At 47.5% G+C, this 27,800-nt stretch overlaps 7 protein-coding genes across 7 annotated transcripts; 4 read left to right on the top strand and 3 right to left on the bottom strand.

Annotated features, from left to right (window-relative positions):
- Positions 1-1,780: 1,780 nt before the first annotated feature.
- On the bottom strand, positions 1,781-5,218 carry CPAR01_12939 (uncharacterized protein; the record flags this gene model as incomplete). The annotated part of the gene is made up of 3 exons (XM_060497193.1): positions 1,781-3,711; positions 3,763-4,396; positions 4,484-5,218. 3 exons carry the CDS (start codon positions 5,216-5,218, stop codon positions 1,781-1,783), a joined length of 3,300 nt encoding a protein of 1,099 aa, XP_060343586.1.
- A 3,314-nt stretch (positions 5,219-8,532) lies between these two features.
- CPAR01_12938 (uncharacterized protein) lies at positions 8,533-10,762 on the top strand (the record flags this gene model as incomplete). Its single annotated transcript, XM_060497192.1, has 2 exons — positions 8,533-8,741; positions 8,812-10,762. The coding sequence occupies 2 exons, from the start codon at positions 8,533-8,535 to the stop codon at positions 10,760-10,762; spliced, it is 2,160 nt and encodes a 719-aa protein (XP_060343585.1).
- A 1,269-nt stretch (positions 10,763-12,031) lies between these two features.
- CPAR01_12937 (dipeptidyl-peptidase III) lies at positions 12,032-14,307 on the top strand (the record flags this gene model as incomplete). The annotated part of the gene is made up of 6 exons (XM_060497191.1): positions 12,032-12,201; positions 12,705-13,273; positions 13,325-13,361; positions 13,419-13,554; positions 13,618-13,964; positions 14,022-14,307. 6 exons carry the CDS (start codon positions 12,032-12,034, stop codon positions 14,305-14,307), a joined length of 1,545 nt encoding a protein of 514 aa, XP_060343584.1.
- An 895-nt stretch (positions 14,308-15,202) lies between these two features.
- CPAR01_12936 (uncharacterized protein) lies at positions 15,203-16,793 on the top strand (the record flags this gene model as incomplete). The annotated part of the gene is made up of 3 exons (XM_060497190.1): positions 15,203-15,520; positions 15,590-16,340; positions 16,399-16,793. 3 exons carry the CDS (start codon positions 15,203-15,205, stop codon positions 16,791-16,793), a joined length of 1,464 nt encoding a protein of 487 aa, XP_060343583.1.
- A 268-nt stretch (positions 16,794-17,061) lies between these two features.
- On the bottom strand, positions 17,062-18,255 carry CPAR01_12935 (protein transporter sec-13; the record flags this gene model as incomplete). Its single annotated transcript, XM_060497189.1, has 4 exons — positions 17,062-17,809; positions 17,875-17,990; positions 18,150-18,194; positions 18,253-18,255. The coding sequence occupies 4 exons, from the start codon at positions 18,253-18,255 to the stop codon at positions 17,062-17,064; spliced, it is 912 nt and encodes a 303-aa protein (XP_060343582.1).
- Positions 18,256-19,009: 754 nt separating this feature from the next.
- CPAR01_12934 (uncharacterized protein) lies at positions 19,010-20,222 on the top strand (the record flags this gene model as incomplete). The annotated part of the gene is made up of 2 exons (XM_060497188.1): positions 19,010-19,123; positions 19,179-20,222. The coding sequence occupies 2 exons, from the start codon at positions 19,010-19,012 to the stop codon at positions 20,220-20,222; spliced, it is 1,158 nt and encodes a 385-aa protein (XP_060343581.1).
- A 767-nt stretch (positions 20,223-20,989) lies between these two features.
- On the bottom strand, positions 20,990-23,315 carry CPAR01_12933 (bZIP transcription factor; the record flags this gene model as incomplete). The annotated part of the gene is made up of 5 exons (XM_060497187.1): positions 20,990-21,699; positions 21,754-22,621; positions 22,721-22,777; positions 23,107-23,186; positions 23,291-23,315. The coding sequence occupies 5 exons, from the start codon at positions 23,313-23,315 to the stop codon at positions 20,990-20,992; spliced, it is 1,740 nt and encodes a 579-aa protein (XP_060343580.1).
- Between the last annotated feature and the right edge of the window lie 4,485 nt (positions 23,316-27,800).

Here is a 27,800-nt window from a genome sequence, read left to right as displayed (position 1 = left end):
TCCCAGATCCGTGTGCTTCACAGAGTATGTTCTCGACGAATATGTGTGGTGTTGAAACGATGGTAGCCACTGCACCGATCGTAGCCAAGTATTTCTATCGCAGTTTCCTAATGAGAAATCTTCTCCAAATGGCACTTCAGCAACAGGAACGACGATGAGCTGCAGTACTTCGTCGGAGTGTTGATCTGTGGGCGGCGGGCGGCGGCGGATCGAGGATGTCAACTTCGTGGGGGGGGCGATTTGGGCTTTGGGCTCTTGCGCGCGAGGCCGTTGGAAGACTTAATCGCAGATTCGTAATGGGTTCAAAGGCCCGAAAATTGAGCCGTCGTTATTTCGTGGTGGCGCAAACTTCAAACCTTTGGCGGGTGCTTCGTAGTCAAGGTGACAAATGTGCGTACTCAATCAGGGTCGAGGTTGTGAACAATAAACTGGGCAGGGAAGGTTGAGAGGATGAGGCACACACAGAGGAAGGCAAGGCGAGACAGGGTTAGGTAATTGGTCGGTAGTCAGGCTAAGGTCAGGTGTATCTATGGAGAGCGTTGGAGGCAGGGAGCACAGGTGCCCCATGCACGGGCATGGATGAAATAGCGCGCAACTACCTAGACCAGCATCAGGGCGGGTTAGTCAGCACCGTTGCTCTTGCTCTTACCTACTTTCTCACCTTGAATCACCCCAAGTCCCCCACCCCCCCCCTCCTGACTGGCGTGTACTTACCTAAGCTGCCTGTCCTTCGACCACATAAGGTGCCTCTCATACATCGCCTTAACTTAAGGCTGGAGAGCAAGGCAATCCTATAATGACAGGGGGCACATAGCACAGCATATAGCAATGACTAGGTGATTGCTTAAATCCCTTTCTCCAATGACCTTACCTTGGCCAGCATGAAGTACCTACATTCCACAACATAGAAGACCTAGGTACAGGAGAGGAGGAAGCGGCAGTCCAGTGTCACGCCTAGCCTCAATGTGACCGGTGTGCCTAGGAGACTTGTAAGACCGGACCGAAATTGCTGTCATAGCTTTCTGCGTTCAATGTTGCGGTTGCCCGTGCGGCTCAAGTCCTGAAATAGGCTCTTTGGTGCGGAGTATTATGGATTCAACTAACATAGAGGGAAGTCACTTTGGCTGGTCATGTCTCCAAGTTTCCGAGTCTGCCCAGCAACGTAGAGAAGGATGATCATTGCCCATTGCTCATATTGGGCTGACGCGCCTGTCCGCGCCAACATCATAATTCTAAGCTACATCCAGCAGAATCCCAATAGCCCTCCTCGTGGAGCCTCCGGATATCTCATGCTTGCCGGCATCCAATGGCTGAGTGATAGCTACTGACTTGAACCATCTCTGCCCCAACACCGATGTAGCGTAGACGGAGTAGCAAATTATACGGCCAGCTGCTTTCAGAAAGAACCAAGTGCACGCACATACGTACACACAATTATCGTCTCTAAACTTCTCTATACACGTTCACCTATTGAATTAGTTGACATTACCCAACCGCCGCTGCATGCATCGATGGACACCTATTCAAGTAATGCCGTTCCTTCGCCAAGGCAGAAAGGTGCTTACTGACTGGCAGTTGGCTACTAAAACACCTCGATTGACGCCGAGGCGACCGAGAAAAGAAAACAAATAACTTAAAGGTCAAAAAGGTCGTACGATGAGATTGTTTGCCCTCGATACCCTCCACCCGCTCTGGTATCCCGGAGTCGGGCTCCCAAATCGAAGCTAATCCTTGACCACTTATGTTCTCCGCGCTTTTCATCTGAACGCTTCCGCCCCATCTAAAGACGAAGCTCCCTCAAAACCTGATCGGCCATATTCTTGTATTGCCACGTGTTTCCCACCAGTCGCTTGAATTGGATTCCGTGAAGAGACAACAACGGGACCTTGACAATGAATATCTCAAACTCGAGGACCATGCTTCCGCCAAGATCACTCTGAACGTGAGTGCTCGTCTCGCCGGGTACTCTTCTGGATGACACTCCCGCTTCCCGCGAGACACTATCAACCGAGACGTCCGAGTTGGAGTAACTGTGATCTGCCTCAGTACGCCCAGAGCCACGCGGCGTACTCGGTCCTCGTTCAGTTGCTGGCAAGTCTTCTCGTTCCCGGTCGCCACCTCTGATTGCCCCAAAACTGAAGCGTCTCCTGTGACCTGGTGGCGCTTGTCCCGGGCTACCGGGAACCTCTGGTACTTTCTTGAGGTCAATACTAGGTGTATGCTTGCACAAGAAGCCACCCTTGATCTCGGTGTAGTCGACTCCTAGGCCCTTGAGCACCCGCTTGATATCCGCCCGGATCTCTGTGACGTTCTTGGTAGAAGTAGTTGAAACGCTAAACAAGCCTTTGAGGAAAACGGGCTTAGCCAAATCTGAGCTGTCCAGCCTGTCGGTGGACACGCCACTCTGGTCGCCTTGCTCTTGATCCGTTTCCTCCGGCACGTTAGCCTCTCGAGCTTCCTCCCGGCGAAGCCTGCGCTGCTGAATACTCTCGCGCCTGGCATGACCGAGTGATTTCGCTCTCATGGATGCAGCCCGTGTTTGCTGGCTGTCTCTAGACGCGGGCGGTGGTCGATCGGTGGCCGTAGATTGGTCTGAGCCGCTCGTCGGCGGTGGCTCTTTCGGTGTCCGCGTCGACCCACGGCGACGCAAGTCTGCAGAATTTACGCTTGTAGATCGGCCCAAACCTTTGCGCCGTGACGATTGACCTCCGGCCGATAAAGGAGGGCTGAGAAGATCACCGTGTTGTGGCTGACTGCTACCGGATCTGAGCGGGAGGGGGTCCGGTTCTTCTCGTTCCCGTCTGCCGCGACGTATGCTGAAGCTTTTCCGGGGCATCGGTGCAGGAGGGGCCTCGGAGGGTGAGTGAACCTGGACTACAGGCGGATGAGATCGATCTCTATCCGACCTTTCCGGATCCCGGCGTCTTCGAGTACTGAAGCGACGGAGGATGCCTGCAGCGGTACTCTCCTTCTTTGGGAGTGGCTCGGGCGGTACCTCTGGGGAAAGGGGCGTTGTTGGTGAAAGTTGAGAGTTCTTCACGGTGTCGGGAGCTTCGTCTTCACCGTGAGTCCTTGCACGAGGACGAGAACGGCCGCCCGTGACCCGTTCGCCGGGCATTTCGTAAGTAGAGGAGTTGGTATGAGCCTCCTGCGGCGGTGTAATCTCCGGGATTGCAGGCTTCTCCTTCTCCTTATGAGCACTGGCAGCTCCGGGGTTCTTCTCAACACGATCGCGATCTTGTTTTTCTCGTACCAGGTAGTAGATCGAGACCAACGGACTGAAGGCGTTGAGAGGATCGTTGCCGAGCTGGAGGGCCTCAGAACTAGGAGCCGTCAACGTGTCGCGACTGGTGCCTGAGTTCCTCCTCTTGTAAAAGTCAAAGCCAAAGCCGCGCTTTTTCTCAACGTCTTTGGCAGGCTGAGGGAGCTCTTTTTCGCGCTGATAGAGTTTGACTGCGCGTTGGTAATCCTCGGACTCGATTGTCCGTTCCAGCTGGGCCTTGATGGCGTCTGGTGAGCCAAAATTGAATCCAGTCATGGCGTTGACAACATCGGTGTCCAAGGGGAGAGAGAGGGGTTCTCGTGGAGGCAATCCGTTGTCCAATGGGCTGTTGTAACCCTTCGTCATCCACGGATGGACCATGACTTCCTGCATGGTTGCACGTTGCTTGGGATCCGTTACAAGCATCCGAGATAGCAGGTGCTTGCATTCTGCATCAGGTTAGATGGAGACCAGACGCAGTACAAGTCTGAGCAACTTACCACTTGAGAGCCAACTTGGATAGTCCACCAACCCCTTTTTGATTTTGGCGTGTAGGGCAGGCATACTCTGGTCGTCAAAGGGCACCTTTCCACACACCAAAACGTAAAGAACGATGCCGAAACTCCATACGTCCACCTCGGGCCCGGTATAGGCTCTCGCCTGAAGTAGCTCTGGGGCAGCGAAGTAAAGGCTGCCGCAAAAAGTTTTGAGATGACCACGTGGAGCAAATAGATTGCTAAGCCCGAAATCAATGATCTTGATGTCTCCATTTTTACTGATGAGAATATTTTCGATCTTGAGGTCTCGGTGGACAATGCTGTTCCGGTGACAATAGTCAAGAGCGCTGGCGATTTGACGGCTGAACTTGCGGGCTTGCTTCTCCTTCAACTTGCCGTGCGAAATGATGTAGTCAAGCATCTGGCCGCCATTGACGTACTCGCAGAGCATGTACCAATGGTAGTTGGTGCGCACAACGTCTCGCATACCGCAGATGTTGGGATGGCTCAAGAGAGTGACGATGGCGGCCTCTCGGGCGGTCCTGATTTCCTTAGATTGGTCCGCTCTCTCCTTGTCCGCTCGAGTCTGATGTTGTGTATCTTCCGTTGAGCCACGGGGAATAATCTTGCAGGCGACCTGCGATTAGAGAGGAGCATAGGTTAGCAAGCACGACATGTTTGGGCCGATAAGCACGGTACGCCATGGGAGGGGGAAGAAACATACCTGCTCGCCTGTATCCTCTTTACGGGCCAGCTTCACCTTTCCCATGCTACCGGCACCGATTGTTTTGCCCAAGATCCATTTTCCAGATGGGGTTGGTATCGTGGTGCGTGATCTACTCGTGTGCTTCGAGGTAGTGGGTGCGCCTGGGCTCCGGGGATCGGGCCCGCCATGGTTGCTGACAGGAGCAGGCCCGGCGTTGTTGGCAACTGCGGTGCTCGCGGGCATGTCGGCAGCGTGATTGTATCGATGATTTGATCTGGTACTGCTGTGCCGCTGGGGACGCGAGGCGTCGGCGCGGGTCGATGAGGGCGGGTGTTGGCTTGGGGCGTTTCGCTTGGAGTGAAGGACTACTTCTGGTGTTTCATACTCATGTCGTGGGGGGATGTCTTGAGCGAAACGAGAAGCAGCTGAGGCAGCGGAAGCGACAGCAGCAGGAACGGTGGCGGAGGTGGAGGAAGGTTGTCGAGAGTGAGAGCGGTGTTGGAGTTGCTCGCTCCCGCTGTATTGGTGACGGCGCTGGTGGTGGTTGTGTTGTTGATTGGAGGTGGAGGAGCCACGCTGTAAAGGAGGACCAGAGCCAGAGGCGGAGACAGGAGGCCGGGTTCGGGTGGAGAGGGAGCGGTGCGCAGTCGATGGTTGAGATTGGGATTGAGATTGAGAGCGAGACAGAGGAAGGGGAGCCTGGGGAGGAGGATGTGCTGGCAGATCAGTGGTGACCGGGATTGCTGTTGTCATTGCAGGAGAGAGGAAACGGGGGTGTGACACTGCGAGGGTTCGCTGTGTGAACTGGCACTGGCACTGACGCTGGCGCTGGCACAGTTTCCGGCTCCTCTGGCGACACGAGAGGGGGAGAGGCAGAACGTGGACCGAACAGTGAGGTCAGGTACGGTAGGACACTTTCAGGATGGGATGGGATGGGATGGGAGGGTAAGTACGGAGTAAGGAAGGTATGGGGGGGCTGGGGAACCACCGGCTCCACTGCTTACTTCAACCAAGTCTTCCAAACAAGAATAAGGTGTCCGTATGGTTGAAGGGGAGTGGAGGAGAGTGAGGGAGGGGGGGGCTAGGAGTCGAGGTACTGAGGAGGGCAAGCGCTGCACTGTCTGAAGCGAAAGTAGAAATTTGTCGGGGATGAGGCACCGAAGCAGACGAGCGGTCAGACGCACAGAGAGTGAATGAAAGAGAGAGAGAGAGGGGGGGAGAAAACAGCGACAAATGGTTGAAGAGTATTCGCAGTGGCAGGCGGGGGAGAGAGGAGGTGTGCGCAACAAGACTCATAGAAACTCAAGAGTGAGCGGCAGTGAACAACCCCTGCAAGGATGATTTGAGAGCTGAGGTATCCACACCAGGCAAAGCAAGGAAGGCAGACGTTCAGTCTCGTCTGATGCGGGTGTGCGGGCGTGAGTGCTGTCTGTGTGTGTTTGCACGCAAAAGAAGCATGGGAGTGAGGATGACCTTGAAAGGGCGGGGAAAGCAATACATTATCTGTAGAAGGAGAGAAGAATTGTGGAAAACTTGAGTAAGGTAGGTAGAAAGTCGGATTACAACTTCTGGTACCTTGTCTTAAGTTGTTCAAGACTTCAAGTTGTGTTTGCCCGGCGCTTATCGGTTGCCTGCCTTGCCTTACCTGACCTTCTTAGGTGCCTTACCGTCAGGTTCCAGGTCAGGTAAGGTATCCATCCGTACCTGCCTTACTTGCGAATGCCTCTCGCTTTCAACTGGCAACCCCCCAGCGATACCCGGCCAAGCCCCCAATACTCTACGATAGGTACCTAAAATAGGTATGAATAGACATGGCCACTTCGTTACTGATGGCACGTGCATTGGCTTGAACTAGATTTTCCATGTTGCCAAGGTATAGTATTTGTGAGCGAGGTCGACATGAAATCTCCTTTTCCAGTGTCTTTGTTTGACGGGGCAAGCCACCTCATTGTTGGCGTGGTGCCATGTCGACCTACCTCACATTACCTTGCCTCGGACGTCAGGGGGCACGCATCTTTCTGCACCTTGGGAAATTAGTGTCGGGTGGCAGGCGCTCCAAATTCGAATAGTGAGGTACGATGTATCCGTAGAATGCCTGTGTCTGGTTATCTACATCTATGGACACGGATATCTAATACCTCTCATCCCATCCTCTGGTAAATTGGGCCAAGGATGGCGGAAACGAGTTAGACAAAAGCAAGCCCATCAGAGATGACGACAGACGCCGTGGATAGGAATGCAGACCCCGCGCTGGAGAACCTCGGATTCATTTGGTCGCAGAGCCTTCTTTGCTAGGGCCCAAGGTTCACAACGTCCCCTGCCCTGCCTTCGGTATGGAACGTACTACGTGGGTACCTCGGACAGAACGTCCAGTCCTCACCAGACCGTACTGACCAACCTAGGCACGCTGCCTAGATAGTCCGTACCTCAAGGTATCTCAAGCGAGACAAGCCAAGACAGGAAGGGAACATTGAGCAACCATGCGGCAACTTATTCCTTAAGTCGGATATTCGGACAGCATCAGGGAACAACTCCACGATGCGCCGTAGATTTATCCGTAGAATCTCCGGATCTCTGAAAAAGACAAGCAGGGGGCTACGTACCGGCTCAACGTTCGAGTCTCGCACACGATACTAGGGCCCTGGAGGACATCAAGCCGCGCTGATCAGCATCTGGATATGATTAAATCGGGTATCCGCGTTCAATTTGGAGCAGTTGCCCAATGCCAGTCCCGACTCCCAGAGTGTGATATGATTGGGCCTACCTTAGTTAAAAGACAGAGCAGGGTTAGGTACGAAGTAACACGGTACCTTAGCATGGTAGGTATTCGTGAATACACCGACGATGAAGTACATGTAACTGGAGGAATCACGGACGACCTGGGTCTAGGCCAGGCCGAGCAACAACTGCACGGACTTCCCTACACAGCAGTCAGGTACCCAAGAGCAAGCAGGAGGAACCAGACGAGGTCTATTTCCAAGACAAGAATACCGGTATCCGTACGGATGCAGCCAAGAGTCTCTGGACCGAGATTGATGCAGAGCAGAGTTCAAGTACCCTTTGATTCCTATCCCAGCTTGCCCTAGCTTCCGGTTCTTCATCAATCACGGTGTGGGTGCTATATAGACCGGGACTGCAACACCTCATTATAGGATGGGAGATGGCTCGTGATTACGTACAGTTGCTTAACACGGGCATTCGCGGTCATCTTTTGTTTAGCATGTCATCCCACCCTCAGCCATGCTGATCAAGTACAAAGTACACGTACAGAACCATAGGCGGGGCAGCACCTTTCCCAGCATCCACCAAGCGCACGCTGGAGGCAAATTACGTGACAACACGCGTTCGTGAGAATTGAAAATGCAGCTATGCTCAATGGTAGATCACTGTACTCTATACCGGGCAACGGCTGCGAGGAAAGATTGGGACTGCAAAACAAGCATCGCGAGATCCACCTTGCTGTTTGTCCCCTTTCCCGCATTTCAATTGTAGACCTGAGCATTGTCGATCCTTCAAGACTATTCGCTACACTGCAAGAACCTTCCCAGAGGTGATAGACAAGTTCAACCGCACTCTTTCCCTTTACACCATCCGTGACTAATAAGCTCAATGTATTGCGCTACATTCAGGTATCCGTACTACTTTACGCAATGAAAAGCCGCCATGCGCTGTCCATGACTGAGGTAGTGAGGCACTCAAGATATCTTTGAAGGTACAGGTCTTTACCTACCTTAGGTACCGTAACTAATCAACCTCTAATTACAGGTACCTTAGGTAGGTTGAGATAGCGGATTGAGCTCTTATCTTATCTTATCTTATCGATAGCAAATCCACCTTTGCCTACCTAGGTACCTTAGGTTCCGACCTAGGCAGGTATTTCACCTAACCTCTGGGCCCTAAGCTTCCGACATTGTCAATGTCAAGGTCCTTCCACCCGATTGCCTTATTTCCTACCGCAAACCTGACGTATCTTACGCAGGCGTCCGCTCGATTCGTCTAAGCGAATGTAGGCAGCGACACATTGACTAGCTACGAAAGCCTACAAAATCGTTCACCGTCGTCATTACATGTCGCGTAGCAAGAGGTCGCATGCTACTTACGAGGCTGACTTGCACGATGAAGCCGCCGTACACGTCGCCTTTGGCACCCCTCTCCCGCCACTTGGCCCGGAAGTGCGCGATGATGGCGCCTACATCCCAGTACATAAGCAGGAAGTAAGGGATGAACACGGAAGGCGACGTCTTCACGGCGCTTTTACAGGTGGATGGAGTGCAGGGTTTGTCTCCCACAAGACCCCCGGCACTGAATCAAACTCAGTCATCACTTGACTGACATAAGGAACCCAGATACTTCAACACCGTTGGCTCCAAAGAAGGATGGACGCCATCTACGTTCGTCTCAAGTCGCACAAACCGTCAAAAAAACGAGCCACGTACGAGCCGACAACGGCCAGAGGATTACATGGACGAAGAGGATCTCGCAGATACCGCTGCCACTCAGAACATCCAGACAACTGATCCGTTTTCCTCTCTCGGAGCTTCTAGCCATGACAGACATCACGCGAACGATTCCACTGGTTTAGCGAGAGCTTATGGCGATACCATGGGCCTCAAGCTTCTGAGGAAGATGGGCTGGAAGGACGGGCAGGGCATTGGCCCCAAAGTACGGCGGACCGCTCGCCTGGGTATCATGACCAGCACTCAAGATGTAACCAGTGGAAACACTCACTTGTTCGCTCCAGATGATGTCAACATGATAGAGTTCGATCGCAAGCGAAACCGCCAAGGCTTGGGTTTCATAGGAGAGCAAAAACTCTCACAGCTCTCTGGTCCAGGCATCATACGGGCGAGTCGAGATCAATTTGGCGTGGATGACGAGGCGAGCAACGGCAATGAACTCTCGGATGGCCTCCAACCCGCACTCGGCATCTCACGCAGGACAGGAAAGCCAGTCCAGGCAGCGCCGCGTGGGGGGTTGGGTGTGGGCATACTGAATGACACCGGCTCAGATGACGAAGATCCGTACGATATTGGGCCACGAATATCATACAATCGAGTTCTAGGTGGAGACAAAAGTAGGAAGAAGAAGAGGCAACCAGCTAGTCTGTCTGCGAACCCCACCGTGGGGTCGAAACCAGTCTTCATCGCCAAATCCTCGTCGGCAAATGCCTATGGCCAGAAACGATGTCTTGACGGCAAGCTGCCGCTCAAGGGATTCGCCCTTGGCCGCAGTACAGAGTCTCGGCTGACTGGACAACTCGCGGTGTCATATCGTCCCCCAACCGTACCCGATCACTGGATATCAACGAAGCGCCCTGTCGGTGGGAACACAACAGCAGTGTATATCTCTACAGCAGACGCTGCCAAGACGGCTCAACATGATCCCAGATCTCGCGCGCTGCTCCTGGGTGAGTCGACGTTGCCCGGCAAATCAATCTTTGACTACATGTCATCCGCTGCTCGCGAGCGACTGGCCGCGGCCACTGGGAGAAAAAATCTTCCCCCCGCTAAAGGCGAGATTCCCGCAGAGTATGCGCGCACGGCAGAGCAAAAGTTACAGGATATGCTAGGGAACATACCTGTCTTGGCCAAAGAGACGGCCATTGCCGCAATGAGTCGAGGATCAGGCACAGGAGGGCCTTATGCAAACAACGAGGCCAAGCAGGCAAGATATCGACTGTATTTACAGGATGCCGCGGGATTCGGGGGTTCAGCTCCTCTCAAGCCTTCAGGCATGACCGAAGATGACTATGTTAAGGAGATCGAAGAGTTTTACGGGTGTGCTCGGCTATTCAAGCCAATGACGGGCTTTATGGCAACACGGTTCACGACAGCTTCGACTGGGTCTGGGGAGGGCGTAGACGCAGGCTCTTCTCACAATGCGCAGCAGGTCCCGAGGCCAGTTGGGCAGGCAGATCATATTGAAACGGCGGCCAAGATGGGAATGTATGGGCGCATGACGAGGCTGACTGCAGACTTCTTTCCAACCAGATTACTGTGCAAGCGGTTCAATGTCCGGCCCCCGGCTCATTCGCAACCAGATTCAGATGCGGCATTTCCATTAGAGCCTCGTAAGACTTCCTACGGAGTACCTGCGAGTGAGGTCACACCTCACGAACCGCTCAGTCGTGAAACGAACTCAGATATGGATGACATGCTGGGTTTCGATATGGCGAAGCAGTTGTCGACGCAGACGGCCGACATCTCAAAGCTCGGAAGCGAGGCCGGCGAGGTCTCGCGACCAAGCAACGACATCTTCAAATCGATCTTTGGTGACAGCAGCGATGAGGCTGAATGAAGTAAGTATCAACTGTCTTCACTGAGACTGACGCCATGACGTATACCAGAAAGCCTAGAGCCATACTTCGCAGAGGGGCCTTGCTTGTATACAAAACCCATCACCTTCGACTTAGACTCTCAAGGAATATAGCAAGGTGTTTGCAGCACAGGACCGGAAGGGCTGGTGCTCCACATACCGGCTTTGGATGTATTCGCGGAAGCCGAGATACGGGGATTGACTGAAATGCCTCCGTAAGAAAATCGCGCTTTGAAAGTTCACAATCGTTTATACCACAGGGCCAACAATAGATGCCGATAGAGCTGAGGAACCTGGGGTATTCCAAGAAAGTGCTGCCATGCTCGGAATGATAATACACAGCGGGCAGGAACTCAGTTATGTCGGGCATAAAAGCACGGGCAATGCATTTGCTAGATGAGATGGGGAAACGACACTATCTTGGAACCGGGCGCCGCGGGCAATCTAGACCTTCCTACTAGTAGTTTCTTCATACAGCTTTACACCTATGCCTATGTTTGTGCTATAGCTACCGTAGCGGTAAGGGAAGTCGACACTGCAGGTGTTCGGAGCGTCAGACTAGACTATCGGCATAGCACGTGAGGTCATCACATGTTATTTCGATGCATGAAAGCCCCGCGATAACATCCCCATGGCCAATCATGTGACTAATGACATGGTGACTTGCCTTGAATTTTGTTGGCCGTCATCTAGAAGGAAAATGGTTGTGAGGAAGGTAAGCAATATCTCATAACGATACCTGGGCTACGTCCATTTTTACGGGCACGCTGGGCCTCCGAGGTGCGTTGGTTGGCTGCACCAACCATCTCCCTCCGTCAGCCTTCAGGTACCTAGTCTGGGTACAAAAGCAAGTAGTTCCCCGCCCTCAAAGGGGTGCTCAAGCAACTTTGTAGTCGCAGTAAGATAGCCCATAAACTGTTCCTGTTAGTCTGGGTGCGTCCTTCACTTACACGACGGTTCACTCCGTTTAGCCGATTCTCTTTGCAATATAAGAGTTCTTTTTAAATAAGACATAAGTATTATTGAAACTATATTATTTAGACTTATACTAGAGAAAGCTGTGTAAATATTTAAGTAGTTATTATAATATTTGTATTGAATATTATATAGTTTAGCTTTTAATTATTAAATCCTAGTATTTAATAGATAAAATACACATAAAATACTCTATATAAATCGAATTTGTAGAAGGAAAAAAACAGTCTAGTCTAACTTATGTCATTAGCGTCATTTGTTTTGAAAACAATAATAATGAACAAAGCAAGCTACGATTTGCCATGCCTTAAAGCGGAGATCCGTCAACGGGTGACCACTCACTCCTGGGGTAGTAGACTACTGCAGGCGCGTAGACGTAATACTGGGACTGGAGGGCAAAAGTGCTCTGGACTTGGGCTTGCCTCTTTGGTCACTACCTACCTAAGGTAAGGAAATAGCCGCCATCCTCCCCTGCCTGTTCTACCTCATCAAACTGCCCCCCAACGACCAATTTCCCATCCACCATTTGCTCGGACACTCGCAATCAACCATTGGTTTCTCTAGGCCTAGCATACGCCTGCCACCCCTGCGCTTGCAAGGCGACCTTTACCCCGTTTCGCACTCGACTAAACGAACTAACCTTTGGCGAGCATCCCGTCGCTCTTCCTCTCTCCCTCTCTCCCTCTCTCCCTCTCTCTACACGTCTGTCCTTCGCAAACCACTTTGTTCACTGAACTCATCTTCGCCATCCGAGCTAGGAGCGGCACAAATAAACCATACGTTTGGCTTTCGCATTGGCGCCTGATTACAAACTCTGTTAACGAATGCCATCAATTGGAACTAGCTAAGAGGTCGAGTGGTGCACCCTACTTAGTTGTATCTAACTACGATCCGATACTCGATACCTTGTCGAAACCGCCAACACGTTGCCAGGCTCGCAACACGTCAGGAACGGGCAGCCCGTGTCCGCCCGGCGTACAGTCACCGCCTCTGAAGAAGAAGATCCTCCTCAGCTACCAGCAAAGACCGAGCAAGAAAGTGCAGGAGAGTCCAGCCTCAGCGCCCCGTCACCTCTTCCTCCTCCTCCTCCGCCTCCTCCTCCTCCTCAGTATCCCTCCTCCGAAGCATCAACCTCCCGGCCGCCACCCTTCTCTTCAGTGTGCGATTCGCTCGAAAACCCCTCCGAACCGGCTCACGACCCCCGCTCTGCGATCACAGTCACAGTCGCTGGAATACCCCCTGCTGCACCGTCGTATGCATCTCTAGCTCCAGGCTTCTCTACAGAACAATCGGTTCCGACTTCCTTTGATCACGCTCTTACAGAAACAAAGCGTGCGCTCCCTCGAGACACCAAAGGGGGCTCATCCGGAAAGGACGACAACGCCGAACCACCCCCCGCATACTCGGAGGGACCCAGTCCACTCCAATCGTTTGCCTTTCTGATGGCTACCGCCGGAGGCGCGTCGAGTATCATTACTCAGGTGCAACAAGGAGGGCCGCCTATCAATGCGATTGGAGGTGAGTTGCTACTCGACCAGGACAAATCGAATAAGACTAACGTAATGGCAGATGTCGGTGCCGACGAGACGATCGCGATGGACCTTCGGTAGGGTTTGCTTCTACTCGACGTCCTATCCTGAACGCTAACCGTTGTGATCTGCAGGGGCACCCGATTTGTTCTGTCGCGAGACGAACTCTTGACGCTGCCCGAATTTGTCCTCTTATCGTTGTTCCCTAACGGCCTTTTCCCCGAGGGGCATATGGGGGGATTTACTGAGGGCGATGCAGTGCAAGTGGACGTGAGTACAGATTCTCACAGTGACCTACATAGTGCACTTTAATTATTGACAACTTCTCGGCAGTACGACCCGGCATCCCTGCAGTATATGCTGGACTTCTTTCGCACCGTTGCGCAGTCGATACCTGTTGACTCATCTCCGAGTGTTTCTCAGGAGGAGGATCCTGCGACGGGAGACCCAATGGGCTCACGAGACGACTCATCCAAGAGAGCTGGCATCATCGTTCTGAGAGAGGATCTTGACTTCTACGTCATACCACCGCGGGCCGAAATCACGCAGCCTGAAATGATGGAAGTCAAGAGAGCTGCGGGGAGAGCCCTTCTTCAACAGACGGGCATTTTCTCAGGTCTGAAGCGCAGTGATGAGCCGGGTACTACGGAAGCTCACCTCATCGAAATGCTCACAGCAGGGTAAGTTCCCCCGGCATGACAATGTCCGGCCCTTGACAAGAGCTAACCATTCACCAGCGGGTTCAACCATGACGACAACTGGGGACACAGAGCAGGAGAACCGAACAAGGCGGTCGTTTGTAGCTTAGCATTGGCACGCCTACGAAGCGATATCAGAGGTAATGATATGGGCAGCAATGCCGTTGGCATGGCGCAAAAGCTGCTCCTCTTTTGGAGGAAGCCTGCGAGACGCTGCTGGTGGGAAGGCGTGGAGCTTGACAACGTTGAGGGTATTGAGGGGAAGCTGAAGGTCTGGATCAGGCGCGTTTGGACCCTGGAAATGAGCGTGATCGGCCTCCGATGAGGCCGACAAGCTTGGTTACTATCTTGTGCGGCGAGAGGTCAGGAATGGGCGTAATAGTGTAGCGCAGCCTGGCTTTGTGGGCTGAAATATGGGTTTCCTTCCGTCTACTTCTTTCAACACATGCGCGAAATGGTTCGTGGGCTTCGTCGGCCACGCATAGACAACATTCGTTTTCAATGGCGAGACCGCTATCTGAGGCTGATATTGAGCGTGTTCATAGGTGCGTCAGACCAAGCAAACATTAGTCATAGGTCAGTTCTGACATAATCAAACAGAAGCGTTTTCTTGATCATGACTGTCACTTAGATACGTGGGCTCATGATTGATACTTGTGAGGAACCCAGTAGTGACGTTCTCGCCATCGTCTTAACGGAATGGACCATTGAATAATTTCAGGTGTAGTGACTTCAAGTCTATGTTGTCTTGGCTCGGGGCCGCTGCCAGCTGTGTTCTCAATCTGTCAGTATAGATGGGTAGGTAGTCTTCATCTAACTCCTGCTCATACTGTCGCATCCTTCACCCCACTGGGCTCCTGGACAATGAGGAGAAAATGCCTTGCACCTCAATGCTAGCTATGTTTTATTTGGAGACAGAAGCAGCCCTCATACGAAGGGGACATCGCACCTTCTTCCCCATAATCATTCACTTGGGGATAATCAGCGTCAGGGCACACTAATCAGCCCCCAATCCTAGCCAAGTTCCCCCGGCACAAACAAGTGTGGCATCATTTCTTGGCTGGACCGTTGGTCCAGGCTAAGTTTCAGTGCAACACAGGGTGGTCTTCCGTCGCAGAATAGTGACGCCTGCCTCTCCGCACTATAACAGCGGCTTCAGGTCCGATCCGGTTATTCGCCATACGGCCCTTTCTACATTCACCGTGCTTCTCCGTTCCAGTATGTACGTGTCCACTACCAACAGCATGAATTTCTTACTTTCTTTGCATATTCTTGCCGCCACTCAAATTTCTGTGGCCTTGGCCCAGGAGTGCAGAAATACGTTGAAAGCAACGTATACCTCGCCCATTGCTGCCGGTGGCTGGACATATCGCCTGATCGCGAACGGACTCACTCGACCCAGAAGCATACTTTTCGACAACCAGGGAGCTCTCCTGGTTGTCGATGCTAACTCTGGAGTAAAACATCTGAAGCTGACTGACGATGGCGGCACTTGCTTATCTGTGGCCGAGAAACGGACGATTATTGACTCTCCAGAGGTATGGCAACTCTAGAGGCCGAGTATGTGTAGCGAGCTTACTTATTGTAATGTGTCCGGCGACCCAAAGTTGAACCACGGAATAGCCCTCTCCCCGGATGGGAAGACTCTGTATGCCTCGACCGCCGACAAGGTATATTCCTGGGCATACAATGGCAGTGCTGCCACCGTTGGCGATAGGAATAGGACACTCATAGCGAACATGAGCAATACCGATCATATCACCCGGACGTTACTTCTATCCAAAAAAAGTCCAGGCATACTCTTGGTGTCGAGGGGTAGCGCGTCCAACATTGACGAGGCTGCGACCCGCCAGTCGACTGGGCATTCCCAGCTTCGCGCCTTTGATATCGGGAGCCTCGGTGAGAATTCTGGGCCGCTCAACTTTCCAACTGAGGGAAGGATGCTCGGCTGGGGATTGCGGAACTCAGTTGGCGTGGCAGAAGAGCCCGTCACAGGCGGTGTATGGACAGTAGAGAATTCAGCGGACCAGTTGAGGAGGAACAATGTTGATATTCACACTGACAATCCTGCCGAAGAACTCAACTTCCACGGGCACCTCAGTGATTCTAACAAGGATCAGGGCGGCAATTATGGATATCCAGGTTGCTTTGCTGTTTGGTCGACCGAGGGATTTCCCGATAAAGGCAACATGACGACGGGAGATCAGTTCAGTCTCAACCCATCACGCACCCTGAACGATACAACTTGCAATTCCGCCTATGTGCCCCCGAGACTATCTTTCCAGGCGCACACTGCTCCATTGGATATAAAATTCACGCCCGATGGCTCAGAAGCCTTTGTAACATTCCATGGCAGTTGTGAGTGGTGCCAGGGCTCTATTGTCCACATTTAGTCCCATGACTTACACCGGCCTAGGGAACCGAGACGAGGCAGTCGGCTACAAGCTATCTAGCATACGTTTCTCGAACGGAGAGCCTGCAGAGTCAGCTGATAGCCGGACACCAATTACTGATATTTTAAGTAACGCAGACACCAGCAGCTGCCCTGACCACTGCTTTCGCCCGGTAGGACTTGCTTGGGACAGTCAGCAGAGACTCTTCATGACATCAGATTCGACGGGTGAAATTTATGTCCTTCAGCGGACCGATGTCTCAGTCTCGACCAGTTCTCCGGCCATCCCTATTCCAACATCATCATCCGACGCTGCAGCAACTTCAGTCCCCTCCCGGCTCACCTCTTTTGGCAGCCTTGCGGTCTCAGTATTTGTTTTCATGGGAAGTGCGGGCGTGGTCAGGCTGATCCTTCTCTGAGATTCAGCTTCATATACTCTCAGTCTGGGAATGGCCGGGTTCAAAGAGTCAACAAATATTCAGTTGGTACCAAGAGTATGCTGCTTCATGTAATCAATGATCTACGGTGTACAATCGACGGTGGCTTGCTAGTCTGGGTTTGTATCATCCGTAACGATTGATCCAACTCCAAGACGACATGAAATTCACGAGTTCAAATACGTGATGACCCATTTATGCCCTATTTTGCCGCGAACGCCTCGCCTATGACGTTACATGGATGTCTGTATTATTCCTCGATGCTCTTGACACACTCCCACTCGCCTCTGAGGTTCTCCTTCCACAACGAGACCTTGTTGTCACCTCCGCTGACCGCGAGCACATTGCCGCTCAGAGACCAGCTGACTCTCCACACAGCTGCATCGAAGTTGAGGACCTTGCAGTTCCATTGTCCACGGCTCGACGAATCCGACGTCCAAATGCGAACCGTCTTGTCTTGGGAGGCTGACGCAATGTATGACTTCTGCAAGACCGTCGGCGACCATGCTACGTCACGAACCCAGTCTGTATGACCGGCAAGAGGCTCCTGCTCCTGCTTGTACGACTGCGATGCTGAATCGAAAACCCAAACTTTGAGCAAGTTATCACAGCCGCCCGTGACAAATCGCCTCACCCCAGCTGAACCAGGACCAGGAGAACTGCTGACAATGCTTCCAGGTGCCGTGGCTGGGGCCCATGAGACGGAGTTGACGCCCAACCCGTGGGCTGGGAATGTCACATGGTCGAAGCTGTTGTCGCGGAACTCGAGTATGCTTACGTTGCCGTCCGAAGAAGCGCACGCCAGGAGGCACCCAGACTCGTGTGGTGACCAAGAGACGATATTGACGGAAGCTTTGTGCAGAGCGAAATCGAAAATCTTCTGCCACTGATTGTTCTGTTCCCTCCAGATGAAGACCTTGCCGTCGTAACCTGCGGAGGCCAGAATATTTCCATACTTGGGGTGCGCCCATGAAACGCACCAAACTGCACCATCATGTCTGCAACAGAGTCAGCAGGAGTAGTAGGCTCGTGTTTCTGAAGGTCTCGAATGTGCAATGCTTACCCTTTCAGGGTCTCGACAAGTCGTTGGGAGTCCCCGTCGATTTCGAATATTTTGATGGTGCGGTCGCTTGAGCATGTCGCAAGGCGACGTCCGTAGTAATCGAGGACGGCATCGTGCTGGTAAGGGTGGTGAAGTATTAGCCTAACCGAACATGTAGGACAAGGAGGCGGCCGCCGATCGCACATCATGACACAGGCGTCGATGGTATATATTTCCCCGTCTCGAAAACCACTGGGCGATTGGGAACGTGGGGCAACACTCGAAAAGACACTTACAATCATATCATCGTGGCCAGAATTCGATATGACCTGGGCAGACGCCTGCGTGAAGAGCCATGTTAGCGGAGCGGATTGCCAAGTATATATTGAGAAGCCATACCATTGCGTGAAGTAGAAGCTGGTGTTGTTAATCAAGGACTGCGCTCATTCAGAACATCTAATATGGGCTGATGCGGGAAGGTCGAGAGCTGGGTAAGACTTGGGTATATGTTGAATGGCAGACTGGACGGCGTCACTGTAAGTGCCACCTAAGGGAATCGAAGCTCCCAGCTGGCCTTAGCCCAAGCTTGAGATCCAATTTGGCCAACGGGATGGGGCCGTGTTGCAGGACCACCAGTAGGGTGTTCCGTATGAGGAAGGCGGTGGGATGTTCTTCCCGTGACCTGAGTCTCGTGACTTCCTTTAGATTGACGGCTAGGAGCTTCCAGTTTCTTGCACGTGAGACGTCTCCCCTCCCCCTCCCCCAGCTCCGGTCCCGTTAACGGGGTGGGTGCCGCGCTGACGCAGAGGTAGTGTGCGTACAAGCCGATGCCGAGGTAAACCGAAGTGAGAGTCGATGAAAGCCTCATTACTGCCTACCGACCCATGAATAACAGACTACGTTGCGATACTTTTCTCTACAGTGCTACTCCATGTACCCGGCTACCTTGGCGCTCGACGGAATAATTTACCATCTCAGTCGACACCTTTACTCGACACGCCATAGGCTTCTGCTAGAACTGTGATCAGCCTCAAACACCAAAGGCCACACTCTTCAGACACCACATGCAATTTGAGTGCGCACTCGAATACTGTACATCCTAAGCACTGGAACCATTGATCATTTCCCGTACGAAGCCATCGCAGGCGCCCTCGTAATGACTGACAGTTCCTGTAGCGGCTCTACGCCGTTCAAAGGCCTCGTTGACCATGGGGCCCAAGATCGAAGTCTGCACCGAGATCGGTTTTCCAGTACTCCTAGTCTCCAGCAAGTAAGGCCTACAGTACCGCCCCCGTGCTCTCACGCAGTTCTCCTAACAATGACAGGGCTTTCGATCTACAAGTCAAACCGTCTCGGCGCCGGCTGAAGCAGGCTTTGGCCAATTCCTCGACTCCAACGGGGCTGGGCAAGTCAGCATAAACACTCCCCAAACTCTCAACTCGCCCGCATCAAGCTTCCCTCGAGGGTTGCAATCATTCCAATCATCAGCGGCCCCTGCCGATCGAATTCTCCCACCCAATCTCTACCAATCTACGTCACAAATTCCGACAGCTTCTCGGCAAAATGTGTCTATGGCGTCGCCACCGAGGACATCGAGTTGGGCACAAGATTTTGCATCACTCTCTAGGGCACCGCCAGGTGCTGGAAACTACACAACAGGGTTTTCTTCTTCGCAATATCCAGCGCCTGTAGCCGGTTTTACGCAGAATATGATGGGGTCGCATTTAAGACCTTGGTTATTCGGGCCTCAAGGCGGTTCTGTAACCGCCACAAATCACGGAGTTACAAACACCGAAGCTGACTTTGATGTTGAGATGAATCGGTGGATGGCGGCCAACGGAGACGAACAGATGGAGGACCTCGACACTGTTATGGAACAACTCGCGCGAGAACTGGAACAAGAGCAGCAACCAGAGGCCGCTACACAAGCATCCAGAGATACCACCGGCAGCTCTGTGGATACTTTCACGACCTCTCTAGATGTTTCTGTCCAAGATGAAGCACAAGGAATACAAACATTCGATGCTACAGCTTCAACAAACCAACAAATACCCGGCGCATCCTCGGTCCTTGGGATTGATACCATCGGAGTATCAAAAAGAGCGAGTTTTCCAGACCACATGCCTGACTTGGAACGTCTAGGGCTCGACGAAGCGGAACAAGCATCTGCAGAACATGTCCAGTCAACATCTGACATTTCGGAGGCAGCGAGACAGATACTTGACTCGGTTCAACATGAACAAGGAGACAAATGGAAGAATTCTCGGTTCTTATCACTGATGAAAGACTTTCGGGATGGAAACAAAGACATCGTCAACAACGAAATTCTCGAAACCAAAGTTGGCGGCGAGCGAATCGGCCGGAATTGACCTCGAGAACTCCAATGCCCTAAACACCACCCAACCACGTTGATATCATGGCTAATGTCAACCGCAAAGCCCGGTACAAGAGCCGTTATGAAAGGGGTTCATCGCGCAAAGACGGCATTCGGCGTTGTTGTATGTAAAATGAATATTACCGAACGCTGTAGCAAATATCGTTGACACAGCTATAGACCACTTGATGCTCTGGCGATCCGGTACCGTTACGTATGATACGACGAATCGTCATCGAGAGACTTCCAATAACAGGCAGGGCTTGTGATTACTGGCGTAAAGAGGACGCTGGAGATCGCATCGAGACGACAGCGAAATTGATGCTGCCCTGGCGGCGACGCGAAATGTCGGTCGGTCGGTAGCTCTAAGGCTTGTTGGTGGCATTTGAAGGACAAACGCGCATGGCACGAGGAATTTAGCAACCTGTGATTCTGCCGATCTGCGACATCGGGGTTGGGATTACAGGAGGAATAAGCAGGGATAGATATGCAGACGCTTGCGAGCCTAGATCGAGTTACCGTACCTTGTATTTAGTATCCTCCGCTTACGAGGGAATGTAATCATCTTATTTGTTTACTCGATAGTCCAGATGTTAGATTTTTAATGTGTGAATTGTATTAACTACAGCCGAGAATGACAAGCAGCACAAACAAAAACAATAAGCGATGAGGAAAATGGATATTGCTGAAGGAAATGCACAAAATGTACCGTAATCCCTCCAATTCATCCAGTTGTGCCTTAGTGGTCTGTGAGGAAACAGTTCAGGATCGACCAAGGGCAATGCTCTTCCAGTGGTCACGCTCCTCTTCAAGCTTACGAATTTTCTCTTCCAAATCTTCAAACCGCTGGGCCTTGCGCTCGCGAGACTTGCGTGCAGCGAGTGTGTTGCGGGCACGCTTCATAGCAGTGGTATCACTAGGATCCTCAACAATGATAGGAGGCAGCGGTTTGTCTCGTCGACGAGAGCTCACGCCCGAGACTGAAGAGTGGCGGGCAGAACTAGTTGGGGAAGAGTTGACAGATTTCCGGCGGCCCGAGGTTGAAGTGAACTCGACCACCTCCAGATCATCGCCTTTGAGAGCGGGAGACTGATCAGTCTGCAGTTTCTGGATCTCCTCGATACCGGTGACGTCCTTTGTGACAGCGGTAGATTCCTGGGGAAAGAGGGGAAACCAAGGATCACCAGCAGTGGTGTCAAAATCTGCCGACCCGAAGTCGCCCGAGTCAAAACTGGGGGAAACATCGTAACCGTCGTTAAAGTCAGGAGACTCATTGTAGATCGAAGGCGATGTCAAGGCGGTCAAAGCTGTTGAGTTGGGAGCAGACATGAAGGGCTCCTGAATGAGAAGGTCATGAGGAGACACGGTGCCCAGGGTGCTAGGACCGACATCGAAGACCGAGGGCATGGCTGGCGACGAGTAGGTGGTAGACGCACCACCCTCGAAGCCGGTGAAGTCGTCAAGGTCAAGGTCTGTAGAGACATGTGAGCACAGTCCTGGGCGAGACCAGAGTGTGAGCGGTTTACCTTGAATATCCATCTTGTTGGTTACGCCCTGAGTACTTTGAGCGAACAATGGTACAGGAGGACGCTGACGGCGGTTCAGAGCAGCTGAAGACGACGGAGCGGATGAAGCGTAGAATTGAGCTGACTGAGCGGGGGAGCACACTGAAGGTGACCGGGAATTAGATCCGGAAGCTTGGATCTGAGCAAGACGATGCTTCTGTTGAAAATGGACGCGACCTTGCTGGTTCTGTCGGAGATGATATGACGAGTGGCGACGTTGGTTCAAACCGATGGCGGTATGGGTTGCCAAGTGTCTAGGTTGACTGGTACGAGGCTGATCGAACAAGACGAAGTCCTGCTGGGGAGACTGTTCCGGTGGGCTGAACTGAGGCTGTTGCGCGGGTTGTGCCGGCAGGCTGGGTGAACTGGAGGGAAGCCATGATGATTGGGAATCCGTTGTGAAGACTGAAAAGTCTCGAGGTAGAATGTTTGCGGAGGCGGAACTTAAGCTAGAGCTGGAAGCCGTAGTGTAGTTCAGGTCGACCTGGGAAGGTTGAGCTGAAGTGAAGAGCGGAGAAAAGTCGTGAATTGTTGTAGACTGAATTTTGTTGAGCTTTGAAGCGGGATCGAACTGAAGACGATGATTTAACGCATTTTGGCGGGGCTCTATGGCTGAATGATTCTTGATTGTAGTTTGGAAAATTGTGGTGGTGAGGAGGAAGGAGGAAAAGGGTATGTAAAAATCAGGCACGGAGGGATTAGCGAGCTTTTGTAGCCTGAAAGGCAGCAACAGGCCAAACCCCCCCCCCCTCCCCCCGAAAAGGGCGGGTGGTTGTGGGACGGCACTTCCGGATACGCAAGCAGGGCGAAGGGCGCAGTTGTCGAAGCCCTGTTGTCTGGAAGGTACAGCGGGGCTTTGTATCCCGCCATGTCATTAAGCGCACGGATCGGTCTTCAGATCGCAAGTGCGCTACCTAGACAGAAGTACCACCTCCAGATCGAGCGCAAGGCAGGCAACTGCGCCCACAGGAAGGAAGTGGTACCCCTGCACGGAATGAGAGTGTGAGTCACACTTTCTGATGCTAAGCCTGATTCGGCTTGACCGAGCGCACGGGACGTTTGCTCTCATTGGTTTGTGACGATGGCAGGCAGAATACAGTGCGGACTAAAGGCATTGCTCCAACAGCAGCCAATGATCAACTCCGATAAGTAGTACGATGAGGGGCATCTTCTTCGCTTAAGGTAGGTAGGTACGTGGCACCTAGAGCTTCCGCGCTGCGCTGACATGCGGAATTTGCTCTAATAACGTACCGCTCAACTCCTACTGTTTACCTGTCGATGCTCTTGCCATACCGACACAGTAATCCCACGGACCGCAATCCAATAATGCTGGAGAGTTCCACAAGTCTCAAGCCGGTACATGTTTGTGGAAGGAGTCAAAAGTCTCACAGGTGCTTTGCTTTAAATATTCTATGTTCACAAAGGAATGGCGTGGAGGAAAGATGGGGTTTGTAATATGCATTTCCTTCCGTGTCAGTGAGGATGGCTTGCGACCGACCATTGGCGACCTGAAACACGACCATTTCAATCGACAACGATTCCTCCGAATCTGGCTGCAGTCTGACGGTTTAGTTAAAAAAAAGTACTCTAGTAGGAGTTACTTCAGTTTTTTGCATCTCCCTCGCACAGTGCCAGTGAGACTATTAGAGTACCTGGATAGGAGCCTGGCTGTAAAGAGCCCACCGACGTGGCTGTTAGCACGAAAGATGTTGCAAAAACACTTATTTATTTTTATGTTCTGCCTTTGCTAGTTACTCAGGCAGTTCTCGATATTAATTGTATAGTATTAATACATAGCATTAGTAAATACTCGCACTATTTAGATAGTCTATTTTTTAAAGTTTTTATCTTTTTAACTTTCCCTCTTATAAAGTTTATAACTAAGTAATTCTTAATATTATTTTTAAAATATTAATATATAGTATTAATATAACGTATATAATAAGTAAGTAAAATAGATAAGTAAATATAATACGAAATTAAATTATAATACTTTAACGTAACTAAGTACTTTTTTTTATAATATATTACTTATTTTTATTTTTTATTTTTATTAACTACTCAGGCGGTTTTTAATATTATTTATATAATATTAATATATTATATTAGTATATACTCTTATTATTTTAAAAAAAACTTTATTTTTTAAAAAAAGTTTTTTATTTTTCTAACTTTCTTTCTTATAAAGTTTATTTATTTTTTATGTTCTATTTTTACTAACTACTCGGGCGATTTTTAGTATCGTTTATATAATATTGATATATAGTATTAGTATATACTCTTACTATCTCGATAGACTATTTTTTTAGATTTTCTATTTTTCTAACTTTCCCTTTTATAACGTTTAAGATTATTAATAATAATACTAAATACTTAACGCTATTATTTTATAAGCTTACTATATACTTAGCTAAGTTAACTATCTTTTTAAGTATAGTAGTTTATAATAATAATATTAGAGATACCCTCGTTACCGTTATTAAATAATATCGACCTCTATAAGTACGATATTTACCCTAATATTTTTAATTTTATTTATATATATATATATATATATATATATATATATTTATTATTTTATTTTTTTTATTAAAGCTAAAAAACGCTTTCTTTACCGTTTATTCTTATTATTATTAAATCGTTTATTTTAAATATATATTATTAAAATACTAAGACGCTTAGCTATTATTAACCCCTAGGGCTTCTTTAATAACTAAAAGTTTAATTTTATAAGTATTATACTAGAGGACCCCGAACTATAATATAATTATTTTAAAAAATATAGATTAGATATTATTAATTTAAAGATCGGAAAGATATATATTAATATAGCTATTACTTTAATAAGTACTAAGTTTATATAATACGGGCTCGAAATACTTAACTAATTTTAAAATATTATTAATATTTTAAAAACGTAGCGTAAGAGTAGGTTAGGAAAAATTAAAAGGGATATTTTAGAATTATTAAATAAGGTAGAAAGTAAGGGGTAATTTTTAACTATTTAGAGGGCGATTAATATATTATAGTAGGATTATTAATATTTTAAATTTAGTTAGTATTAATAGTTAATAACGGCTATACTAACTATAGCTAGCTATTATTAGTTAATATAAAGTCTTATTAAAGTACGTAATAGAAACTCGATATTAACCCTAATAGACTAGCTTACTTGTAAAAGCGAAGATAGCCCCTAATGAGGCGGGCCGGACCCTAAAGGGCTTATAAAGTTTATATTTATAAATTATTAATAATAATATTAAATACTTAATATTACTATTTTATAAGCCTACGTACTTAGCTAAGTTCGTAGCCTTTTTAAATAATAATAACTTATAATAATAATATTAAAAATATACTCGTTATTATTATTAAAAATAATATTAACTTTATAATATTTACTCTATTTTAACTTTAACTCGTATATATATATATATATATAATAGTTTTTTTTTAGCTTTATAAATATAAAAGATCGACCTTAATAAGATTACGTTTTTTAAAAAAATTATATAATATAGTATACTTTTTAACTATATAATATACGCAATATACCCTAAGTACGCGCTTAACGTAATATAATAATTTTAATATAAAAACTACTATATAATTTAGGATAAGTAAGCTACTTTTTATATAGAGACGCTAGTTAAAAAAATTAATAATAAAGGTTAGTTATAAAAATTAAAAGCGGCCCTTAACTATAGAGGTTCTAAATTTTAATAGTAATATAGAGGTTTTTAAAAAAAGGGCTAAAAGGGCTAATATTTAGCTATTTTATTATACTAAAGCTCGTAAAAATTCTTTTTATTTTTATTATTTTTAATATTATTTAAAGCTCTATTTAAACTAAATAAATTTACTAAATAAACTTATTAAACGAACTTATTAATATATAAACTACTACTTAGATAATTAATTAGATAATTCTTAAGAACTTACTCTCTTAATATATAGTTAGTAACTAGTGGGCTAGGATTAAAAATACCCCTCGATAGGTCCCCCCCTCTAGGGCTCGATAAATTCTTAGGCCCCCTTAACGCCCTAACTATTATAACTAATATAAGTATACCTAAAGAGTAGTATAATACTTTTTAATAATATAAAATCTAGCTAAATAATAATAAAAGCGCCGTAAATAGCCGGGCTAATATAGATATTAAGATTTAGTATATTAATACTAATTTAAAAATTATATTTTATAAAACTAAAAATCTTTTTAATACGGGCTATATTATAAATATAAAAAAATATATAAAGGGCCCCTTAATTTTTAATAAAAAGAAGTATATAATATAAGATCTAGTTACTTATATAAGCTAGTATTAAGAGGTCTTATATATATTAAAATAAGTATAGCTCGCCCTCTAGATAGGTAGTAGAAGGTTAAGAGCTATTTTAATTAATAATTAAGTATAGAGCGTAATATACTTAGTTTTCCTTAATACGTAATATATAGTACGGCCCCGGCAGATTACTCCGTCAGGGGGGTTATATTATTTTATAAAACTAAACTTATTAACTTTAATAAAAATATTAACTTAATTAAAAAGAGTATTTATTATTAGCTCTAGGTCGCTAGGGATTAATAAATTTAGGGTTTTATTTTAAAAAGGGGAGGAGGATTTATTATTTTGAACGATAAGAAGCTATAGTTTAAAAAAACGATAGACTTAAAAGAGGGTTTTATTATAGAAGTAAATAAAATAATAAGTTCGTTTAAAATCCCTACGTTTCTTATTATAAACGGCTTTATTTATATTATTAAATAAAGCTAGTTATTAACCTTTTATTAATCTTAATAACTTATATAATAAATTAAAGAATATTATTAAACTATTCTATAATAAGCTAAGTAGGTTATTAAGATTTATTAAAAAAAGGAGAGGAACTAAGCTTTAGTAATATTTAGGGGAGGGTAGTATATTAAGTAGTTTATATCCCCCTTAAAAAACGGTATATAAAATAAAATATAAACTATTTAAACTTTTTATTAAAAGGGGGAGGACTATATACTAATAAGAATTAGAAAATAATAAAAAGCTAAAAAATATTAGTTTTATTAAAAAATTTATAATTAAAATAGAGGGTTAGTTCTATTTTAATATATTAATATAAATAATAAAATAATAAGTCGTATTTTTTATAATAACTTAGGTAATAAGTTATTTATTAAGTTATTATATATATAAAAATCGCTAACTTTATAAAACTAGCTAATATTAAGATAGCTATTATTTAAAATAAAAAAAATAATAATATATTATTATCGGAGCGTTAGCGTTTTATAAGACGGTTTTAATTATCTAGGCTATTAAATTAAGCTTAGTAACGTAGGCTCGGTACGTAAGCTATTAAAAGAGCTATTTTATAATATATAAACTAATATAGCTTTGAAAAAAAGAGGACGTAAAATACGTCGATTATAGCTTCGTAATAAAGCTCCTTTAAAATATAATTACGTAAAGGAGATTATAAAAAAAGATAAGTATTTTTTTAAAAAAAAGTAGTAAAATCTAAGTATATTAACAATTAAAATTTTAGCTAATTATAATAGCGGATGCGCATACCGCTATAAAATATATACCTCTGTATTAATTCTATATACCTCTTTATTAATTCCTACATATATGTATCTTTTTAGATTTTTAAATTAATAATAATTAGTTTATATTCTTTTAAATAATTCTTTTATAAATCGGGATTATTAAGTATAATATTAATAAAATTAAACTATTAGCCCTTAAAGTATTTTTATAAGTCAACGAGTTAGTGTTTTAGTATTCTAAATATTCTTAAAATAAACGGTTCAATAGTAATAATAATAATAGTAATAGCGTAATAATAATAAATAATAAGGGAAGCGTTTTTTAATTTTAATAAAGGAAACGAGGTAACGAATACATATATATATATATAAGTTAAAGTTAAGAGCGTTAGGATAGATATTAGTAATAAAAAAGTTGATATTATTCTTAATAATAGTAATAAGGGTATTTCCAATACTA

This window comes from Colletotrichum paranaense (genome assembly GCF_030867605.1).
Source record: "Colletotrichum paranaense strain IMI 384185 chromosome Unknown Scaffold_12.1, whole genome shotgun sequence".
In the NCBI taxonomy this organism is placed as follows: domain Eukaryota; kingdom Fungi; phylum Ascomycota; class Sordariomycetes; order Glomerellales; family Glomerellaceae; genus Colletotrichum; species Colletotrichum paranaense.
Note: the sequence above shows the minus strand (reverse complement) of the source record. Positions and strands in the feature narration are given on the sequence as shown.